Genomic DNA, 10,664 nt, shown 5'->3' with positions numbered 1-10,664 from the left:
TTGAGTTAAGTGTTACCGTTTTATATTATTAAATTACCAATTCTTGGTATGGACCTTGGTTCTCTTCCTCGGCTGCATAGCATCAAGATTAGATTCATTAAAACGCTTTTGTGAGCTAAACTGAATTGAAAAGACGCCGTCTCAAAGGGACTAACTACTACAAACGTCACAATCAAGTGAAGGCAGAGCGAGGCTCAGACGCCATTGTGGCAAATATTATTGTGATTTACCTATTTAATTAGAACTAGGGTACCCTAGAGTTGCCAACACAGTTCCCAGGACATGTCCTAGTTTTTGTACCGTCCTGGGGTATCCTGGATAGTTTTTAAGCGCCCTGATAATTATATTGTCAAAATTCGCGCGCCATTTTTACAAATCCTGTTCGAATTGTAGTTTTTTTTTTTATTCTTTTAAGTATTAAAGACTCAATATTACCATTACCTAAATTTTATTAATTTATCCTATTGACATTATATAATAATATAATTATAACAAGTATATTACTGAGTCCTGGTTTTAAACTAAATTGTCCTGGATTTCCAACTTCAAATCCTAGGGGGGAAGGGGATTGTGGTCGACCTAACATGGTACATTGCTAGAAATGCGGACATGAGTCCACATTACTAGCAATGTACCATGTTAGGTCGACCTCCACGCGGTTCCCCCTGGAAATATTATATGGATATCCCCCTGGATAAATTTCTGGTGAATTTGTCACGATGGGCTAACTGACCTGACCTCATATTCATCTTATCATCCTTCACTGGTGCCCCACCAGAGTAAACCGTTAGCGCAGGCGAGTGCACCATCCCATTATCATCCTCTAAAAAAAAGTTTAGTCTAGTTTTTTTAAATTGGTGTTAGCAACCCTATACTACCTTGAACGTCCTTTCAAGGAAATAAGGGAAACGGTAGATTGTTCTTATCATAATTATCTACGTTTATTTAAAACGTAAAAGAGGGAAGATAATGTAGTGTTTTATCCTTTCATAATTGTACCTAGTCAAATGTTTTAATTATACTGCCACACACCATAATGAAATAAAAATTAAAGCCTAGAAAATAGCTATCCACTTTGTTCTAGTCGTAATGGAAAAATCTGAAAATGGAGATCTTTTTATTTAGCGAGCTCTAGATTTTCCATTTTCCTGTCTAAAACAAAGGTCATACCAAAGCTCCGGCGCCACCGCGCCGCCGTGCCGTCTCACTAATATTCTTTTACATTTGTTTTGTATTGTTTATGTACTAGATTTAATAAAGTACTCGGTATGAAGGACAATTGTACAAGAAGGTTGAATACAAATAGTCAACTGTGTATTGCTCCCAACCCCCAAGGTACAGGTCTGACCTAGTTTGGAGACTATTCATAACACAAATGAAATAACAATATAGTAAATAGTTATTTTAAAGTTATAAGCAATAAATCCATGTATTAAGTATTAAAAAAATACGTTAAAAAAGTGCTGGCTGAACTCAGAAACGACTTAACTTAAACTTAACGGTTCACTCAAAATTTTATTTTTATTTTAAACCAATCGATTTACAAAAAAAAATTAAAATTCCGAATACCACAGGAAGTACTCGCGGGTTAGTCAAGTTTAACAAATAAAACACAATCATAAAAGTCGGAAAACTAAGTCAGAGATGACTAATACCTAGTTTTTACTTTTAACTTATCTTAAAATATCTATATTTTGCAAATCCTAAATTTAATTTAAATTAGACACATTGTAATAGGACAGAAGAAGAAAAAAACATTTTCGATAACTACAATTTTTCATTATAATAGTAATAGCGCCATCTGTCCTTCTTTGTATAAACTAGATCTGATATGGTAGCAAGAACTGACAGCCAAATCCAAGAAGAAAAAAAAAAGATAACTGACAAGTATTTTTTATAGATAAAACATTGTTATAATGTACTTAACACATGATTCCAAAAGATCATTCCAGTTAATTTATATTGATGTGTTTTTTTTACTAAAGTTAAAATTAATATAATATATTCTGCATTATTTAAATTAATGTAATCTTTAATCATTCATTACTCTTTTGTTAGTTCATTCGTTCAAAAAAGCATTCCATTCATTCGTTCTCCAATCTTTTAATACTCTAGTGTAGCCAACTAACAGGTCCCTCCCGAAATAATGCAGAGATAAAGTGTTTCTTTAAAAGAAAATTCTTACAAATTAGTAGATACACGTTTTATTCCTAAAAAACATTTGGTTAAATTAAAAAAACACTGGTTAGAAGCTCTCCATAGCAATTAATCAAGTGTTTATAAATATCATAATTCTTATATTAACTGTAACTTGTTAGTTAAGTACTACTATATCAAACGAATCACGAGATGTAACATCAAAAAATGTTAATCACAAATACACTTTATACAAAACGTAAATATATTATCTCAACTAAATAAATTATTATAATAAACACAGTTATATACTATATATATGGAAGATTATTTTTAGAAATATGTGAAGATATTTTTTTCACCACTAGTAATTCGTTAATCAAATTACTGAAGGCATCTTATAGATCAGTGTTTCCAAACTTTTGTGTACCATCCCTTACCTTAGCTTTTCTAAAATTATTATTCTTCCCTATGTAACATATATACATATTTTATAATACTAAAAAAATATTTGTTCAAATTTAATCAAACTTTATTTAAATTAAATAACAACTTTTAGGAAGAAATTATTAGGAAATTGTTAACGAAACACAGTAAGTACCACAGCAAAACATATAATTAAGAACTGAAATTCAATGTCCAAATAATTTAAAAAAGATATTTCAATATTGTGGTATTACTTTAAATTAGTTATAAAACAATTATGTAAGAATTTCCTTTTTTTATTATATAAATAATCAAATAGTGGAAAAACGTTACATGATTTTTTTTTAACAGTTTTCCCTTGTGGGATTTTGTTGTTAATGTTGGCAACACTAGTTGCTGTCAAATCTTTCGTTCGTTCGTTTCATTCTTTCTTTCAAATTTGTCAGTCGTTCAATCAGTTGTTAACTTGACTCAATTGAGTTCTGTCATTTTGTTCGCTTCGTCTGTCGTCTGTTTGCTTTGTCACAGACTGTCACTTTAATTTCTACTTTCGTGTCTTATCGTAGTGTGTACTGTTTTGTTGTGTTTATTTTTCTGTACATCAACGATTTAACATAATCTCATTTCTGAAATCGTGTCCCTAATTATTATTACAGTGATTGATAGATTATCTTTGTGACAACGACGCGAGTTATTTATTTGCAATCGATGCAAGATAAACCGCTGGTATTGAATGATCCAGGTTGATCTTGAAAAAGTGACAAATTTACGCCAACGAGTGATAGTTTATTAATTCTGTTCAAAGTGCAAAACGTAGTGTGGTGAGTTATCATAGTGCGCGACTTGGGCGTAGCTAGAAGAAACATAGATGGATTTTTAAAGAGGTGGGTACGCATTCATTCGCTGAGCACACATGAAACGCCGGGGAGAGATGGCAGATACCGTCTGTGCCCTGTCACAAAGTTCACCTATAAATTCCGCGTGCACTGTAACTATCTGTGTAATTAGCCGGCATGATTTCTTTGTTTACGGGGTAACGATGCAGTGATTACAGTTAGAAGTCGTGTATGGCCACTTGACGCGGGGTCATCGACGCTCGGCCCGCATTTCCCATCGCTCTATACAATTATAATCTATAAATTGTCTCGTATCTTAATGATATCTCTGCTATTTATTATCCTAATTATTGCATGCATAATTACATCTATTTATAATGCTATCTTATATGGATAATTGACTAAAATATTTATTGACTGTTGATAAACATCTCGCAAGAAGGATGTTGGGGTTATGTCTATAAAATAAAAGTTTAGTTTTAAGTAAATATGTCTGTTAAAATATGAGTCCACTAAAACATTCAATATTCAGATGAATAATTAAAATACATGCACTAATAAGACTGCTATAACTACTCTGTTTGTTTGTTTGTAATACTTTGTTGTACAGTAATAAAACTTAATGAGATAGGTTACCACAATCTTAAAATTTGTATAATAGTAAACCTATCCCTAATGAGAGATTCTTCCAGTTTCTTTTATAAAAAGAAATAATAATAATAATCTCAGGACAATTCACACAGCGCCATCTAGACCCAAGTTAAGCTAGCTAAAGCTTGTGTTATGGGCACTAGATAACTGTTATATATATATATATTATATACATAGATTTTTTTTTTAAATACTTACATACATATTATCCATAATAAATTATTCCAACAGTAAACCTATCCCAAATGAGACATTACTTCTAGTTTCTTTTACAACATATTGTTGTTACTATTTACAATAAATCAAACATTTATTTAAACATGCAACACACAAGTTTCTAGCTCATCCTTCTTGTTAAGAGTCTGCTTTCCTAATGAGTAGAGTAATAAAAAATATATTACAATTCAAAAGTTACATTAAGTTTATTTGAATAAAGGTTATTTATATTCTATAAGTATTTAATATTGATTATAATATGATCCCCAGATATCTATATCTATCTAATAAGAAACAAACAAGGGAATAAAACTATATATAGATATAAATAAAATTAGAGTGTCTGTTGTGAGTGTAATATTGAAGTAACCATTTTTTATGACAGTCCAATTTTATTTATATGTATAGATTATAGTAGAATAACAATTGCAATTATGTTATGCAGCAGTCTAAATACACTCTGGTTGGGGTATCCTGTTGTCCCACCCCACTGTAATTCACTGCCTTGTGATATCTCTCCATCTGCCATAAACAGATATTATTTCATGAAAAGTACTGTAGTCTTTAGTTTATTCAATTCAAATTCAAAATATCTTTATTCATGTAGGTCTATTACACTCTTATGATATGTCAAATCTACTGTCAGTTCGGAATGATTTTGTGATGAGAACTGACAAGAAACTCAGCTCATATTCTTTTCAAATAAATGTTGTACATGTTTACAATAATACAGATTCATTTAAATTCAAATTTGTGAGAATAGAGTGACCACCAGCATATGCTATTGCAAAAGCAAATAGTCTAATCAGTGTTCATAACCTGAACAGACCAGTCCCACAAGTATTATTTATATAATTGCTTAAAATAATTGTTTACACAAACTCTTTGAACTATATACCTATTATGATAATGTTAATGTGGAATGCTGGAGGAAAGGCGATTTTTTTTTGTGGATGATATTGAAAACGTGATCCCGCCAGCGCTAGCGGTTTACGCTGGCAGGGCATTAGTGGAGGATGATAAGATGAGCATGAGGTCAGGTCAGTTAGCCCATCGTGACAAATTCACCAAGAATTTATCACGATGGTTTCCTGGGGGAACTGCGTGGAGGTTGACCTAACATGGTACATTGCTAGCAGTTGGAGTTACTAGTTCCCATTTTTTTTAGTTTAGTAGTGTAAGATTTATATAATTGTATGCATAATGGTAAATGTAACTGGCTCCTAATAAAGATAGGTGACACTGCACGTTGTCAACTCACCCGGCCGGCCAGCGGTGGTTCTGGGCCCGACGGATAAGGTCTGCCTCGGTGCCACTGTTAGGCAAATTGTAACATCTCGGCTGGAGTTGTACAAAAGTGGAAATTAAATAAATATGATAATATTAAAGTAAATTAAAAAAAAAAACTAGTTCCCATTACTAACGAATTGTTAGTCCATAGTCAGGTCGACCTCCACGCGGTTCCCCCTGGAAACCATCGTGATAAATTCCTGGTGAATTTGTTACGATGGGCTAACTGACCTGACCTCATGTTCATCTTATCATCCTCCACTGGTGTCTGTCAGCGTAAACCGTTAGCACAGGCAGGAGCACCATTCCATTATCATCCTTGAAAAAAATGTGGAATGCTTTGCATAAACATAAGCAGAATATTGTTGTAAATAGAAATTTTACATATTTGTAAATACTACGGATATAGATACTTACCCGAATGACGAGCGTGCATGGCAATAGTTGTTCATGCACGGGATTTTCATTTAACGTTAGACATAGACACCTATACAAATATACATTGTAAATAAACTGACTTTAAAAAAAAAAGTAATTTAATTGATTTTTTTCCCGTTCTTCTCAATTGGATCTATATATTGAACTGGAAAGTAGGGAAAAAATTAAAACTATAATGTAAATAATTTGACATTCATAAGCGGCTAAAATGTCCTACATGAATATATGATTTTTTAATTTGAATTTGAATTTGATAGTATCCTGATAGATATGCATATATTTCCCTATTAATTAAATACACAATACTCTCTGTTGCTGGTTAATAATGTAATGTTGTTGGTTGAGACGATGTATATATACAGATGATAATAAACTGACAATATGTACATAAAAATATTGATCTTATATACTAAACTAGCTATTCCCGCGACTACGTCAGCGTGGAATTTAACTTTATTTTTCTAAAATAAAAGTAGCCTAAGTTACTCCTTATTACATCAGCTACCTGCCAAAAATTTCCGTCAAAATCGGTCCAGCCATTTCAGAGATTAGCCGGAACAGACCGACAGACAGCTAGACAAAAATTGTAAAAAATGTTATTTTGGTGTGTGTACCGTATTTATATTAATATGGATGTAGTAAAAAACGGCTATTTCAATGTTACAAACAGACACTCCAATTTTATTTATACGTATAGATGGCAATAGGAAAATGTATGGTGTGGTGACACAGTTTAGATACAGCAGTGCTTAGTACACAATATTGAATTTGTCTTACTAGACATTATTAAATACAATTATTATATTGATGTATCTAGGTAACTGTGTCCCATAATGAAACCGTCAAAATTTTTTTTTTATTTGTTTTAGGCTTGTAGAGGTTCAGGTATAAGGCCTCAAATTCTGGATTGATTGTGACCTCATTTCATTTCCTTACCTTACAATACTGGATACTAATTTGTAGATATAATAATATTACCATCTCAGGGAAATTCACGTAGTCCCAAGCTAAGCAGATCTTTTCTTATGGCTACTCTACAACTGACATAAATACATAGATTGTTTTTATAGTAAACTAGTTACTCGCCCCGGCTTCGCACGGGTGTACATGTATTATATATAAATCTTTCTCTTGAATCTCTCTATCTATTAAAAAAAAGCTTCAAAATCCGTTGCGTAGTTTTAAAGATTTAGGCATACATAGGGACAGACAGCGACAGCGACTTTGTTTTATACTACGTATGGTACTAATATTAAGTAGAAACGCGAAAGTTTTAAAGTATGGATGGATGTTTGTTACTCTTTCACGCAAAAACTACTGAATGGGTTTTAATGAAATTTTACTGTAATATAGCTTATACATCAAAATAACACATAGGCGCGAATAATATATTTAACGCAAGTGAAGCCACGGTACAACTAGTATATAGAAAAACCCAGACTGATACCAAAAATGATACTCATAAATATGTACACACGTTTTCCCATGCGAGGAATTGAACCCTGCCCTTGAGAAGTAAAGCAGTACGCTAAACTGTTAGACCACAAAGGTTTAATGTTACCAATGTTATATTACCAGAAGAGAAGGCTTGTTTATATTTATGCTTTTTAAGCAATTTTTTTTATTACAAATGCTTGACAATTTTTTTTTGCTTTTCATATCAGTTGCTTTACATTGGGGGGCGCCACTCAAGATGATGGTGGAAACCATCCTCGAGTCCTCACAGGACTTTGGTGAGTTGAATGTATAATAATAATAATAATTTAATACAGACAGACAGACAAAAATGGTATTTAACTCTAGTTACTAACTCGAGTTGCGGTGAATTCGAGTTAACTCGAGTTGAATTCTGCCAACTCGAGTTGGAAATATTCAAGTGGTAAATAATAATAATAATCTCAGAACAGTTAAAACAGCGCCATCTAGACCCGAGTTAAGCTAGCTAAAGCTTGAGTTATGGGTACCAGATAACTAATACATATACATAGATATTTTTTTTGTAAATACATACATATTATACATAGAATATACAATATAATACATGTATCTATTGACTTTTGACATACATATACTGTAGGTAATGTGTACTTTATAATACAGGGAGAAATATTCTGACCATTGATATCAGAACCAATTAAGTTTATGTAGTTCATATATTTTTTTATTGCCATGATGAATTCATACTGAAATCTATCAGCATCCTTATTGATTATTTTAACCGAGAGAGAAGTATAAATACATCAAACGTCAAACTTTTGTACGTGTAGGACAAATGTATACCTACATTTTTTAAATTTCAGCTGCGCCATGAACCTGGAGTGGGTGGGATATTTCATATCAAATATATATATATTAAATTATATTGTGGTGACGTACAGACACGTCCTAGTGAGAGACAGTGCCCGTTATATGATGCGTAATTAAAAAATGAATTCCTCTGTTAACAGGTTAACAACAAAACTTAATCTTATAGCTAACTGTGAGTACCGTCAAAATCGGTCAAGCCATTTTAGAGATAACAATTTGGGAATGAATACCTTAATTATAAGTTATATATCTAATACTAGCTACTCGCCCCGGCTTCGCACGGGTGTACATGTATTATATATATAAACCTTCCTCTTGAAGGTTATCTCTAAAAAAGCGCTTCAAAATCCGTTGCGTAGTTTTAAAGATTTAAGCATATGTAGGGACGGACAGACAACGACAGCAACTTTGTTTTATACTATGTAATGATAATAATGATGTAAGAAAGCTATAGCTACTTCTGAAAGGTTGTGAGATTTCAGTATGATGTTCCTCCATATACCCACAGAATACTCCAATTCTTTCAGTTCGTAATAGGAAGTCCCAATAGAGTAGCAGACACTTGACGGAACTGCATTTCTGATGCAGGCATGTCAAACGGTTCGTTGCCGCAATGGAAACGCGAGCTGCTGCAGAGGCGCGCGGCACGCTCGCGGCCCACCACCTTCACCGCGCCCGCGCACCCGCCGCCCGCCGCCCGCGCCGACCTCGCCGCTGACCTCGCCGACGAGGACGAGGAGCTGCGCTACGGGCCCGGCATCGTCAAGCGGCTCAAGTCGCGCTACCTCAGCCTCGCGCTGCGGGACGCCCCGCGCCGCAGGCCCTCGGTGCTGCGCCGCGCCACCTCGCTAGAGCACCTGCTCGACGAGCGCCCGCCCCCCGCGCCGCGCCCGCCCGGACCGAGACCTCCACGACCTGCCTCCGTGGCCGCGCCGCCGGCGGTGCTCGGACCCACCACCCGCCGCGATTTCGTTAAACGCGCTCGCTCTGTCGATGCCCTGAGCCGACTCGACGCCAGGGAAGAACTGCATCCGCCGTCGCCTTCTCCACCGCCGCTCACAGTGATTCCCGTAGCTCCGCCGCCGACGCCCCCACCGCTCGCGTCTCCGCCGGTGTCGTCGCCGGGCGTGGCGCCGCCGCCGCTGTCCCCTCGGCCTCCGATCGTCCGCTCGGCGCGACCACCGCGGCGCCCGACGCCGCTGCTTCGGGAAACAGAAAGACCGCCACCCGACGTAGTTCGCTCGACGCTCAGAAAATTCGAGAGCGCTCCCACGCGAAGAACGGCCCCCGCCGCTAGGGTGTCGGCCGTGCTGCGCGGACTCGAATCCGCCCCGCGCACTTCGACTCCCGAGCCGCGAGACCCGAGTGCGGATTGTCGGTCGCCGAGTCCGGCCATCGCGGATGTGTCCGCTATAGACGAAACGGAATGTGCGGTAGTGTCAGCGGAGGCGAAGCCCGTGTCCCGCGCCGCCCTCGAGGGCATCGCTCGTGCGGGGTCCTCGATGCGATTCTGCTTCGAGGTGCCACCCAGAGGATCGCATCTACCGCCGTTGGCGGCGGCCAACCCGGTGCTCATAGGACGCGCGAGGCGCGTGGGGGTGATCCGCCCGATGCCCGCGCCGACGCTCACTCGCCCCACGTCCACGCCCACTCCGCCGCCGCTGGTCGCCGACGTAGATGAGAAGGTAGCAGAAGTGACTCCGCGATTGGCGACTCCTCCGCCCGTGGACAACGAGCCTGCGCTGACCGCGCGCCCCGAGCGACGCGAACCTCCGCCGTCGGCCGTCGTCGAGCCTATCGTCCGCTCGTTGCCAGAAGAGCGGCATCCGACTCCGACGCCGACGTCCACCGACTCTAGCCGCGTAGAGTCGCCGCGGCCGCCTTCAACCCGGGAAGCGACTCCGGAGCCCACCGAAACCAGACCGATAGTGATCGAAATAGACAACAAGCCCATAACGAACGGCCACACGGACGTTTACAAGTCGAAAATCGAAACACGACTCGGAGGTGCCGGGATAGAGCGCGCGTGGAACGGCACGCCCGATAAGATTGCTAGTGTGGAACTGAAGGAGAAGAAGGTGAATAGTGAGACGAAGAGTGCCGTCCCGTGGGCGCGCGTGTCCGGCGAGGGTGGCGGCGGCAGTCCGGTGGGGGCGCGGCGGGCGCGGGCCCCGCCCCCGGCCGCGACCTCCATCGTGTTCAACTTCTCCAACCGCAAGGAGGTGCCCGACTACATCGAGAACGACGGCCTCATACACCGCACCAGCAAGAAGAACAGGATAAAGGTGAGTTTTTTCTTATGACATTTAAACTTGAAGATATAGTTGTGTGTGCGATCTCTAACTGTCCCAAAAGGGAAAATTG

At 38.3% G+C, this 10,664-nt stretch overlaps 1 protein-coding gene across 1 annotated transcript in view; it reads left to right on the top strand.

Moving 5' to 3' along the window:
• The first annotated feature begins 3,047 nt into the window (after positions 1 to 3,047).
• Positions 3,048 to 10,664, top strand: part of LOC131848741 (serine/arginine repetitive matrix protein 1) — a 62,750-nt gene continuing 55,133 nt past the window's right edge. Inside the window, exons 1-3 of the mRNA XM_059198677.1 lie at positions 3,048 to 3,446; positions 7,658 to 7,726; positions 8,889 to 10,585. Coding sequence (XP_059054660.1) covers positions 7,687 to 7,726; positions 8,889 to 10,585 — 1,737 coding nt within the window. The 5' untranslated portion in view covers positions 3,048 to 3,446; positions 7,658 to 7,686. The remainder of the gene's footprint in view (positions 3,447 to 7,657; positions 7,727 to 8,888; positions 10,586 to 10,664) is intronic.

This window comes from Achroia grisella, unplaced genomic scaffold, assembly GCF_030625045.1.
Source record: "Achroia grisella isolate CSIRO2021 unplaced genomic scaffold, CSIRO_AGI_Agris_v1 utg5850, whole genome shotgun sequence".
Taxonomy (NCBI): Eukaryota; Metazoa; Arthropoda; class Insecta; order Lepidoptera; family Pyralidae; genus Achroia; species Achroia grisella.
The sequence above is the reverse complement of the archived record's forward strand: the minus strand, read 5'-3'. Positions and strand labels throughout refer to the sequence as shown.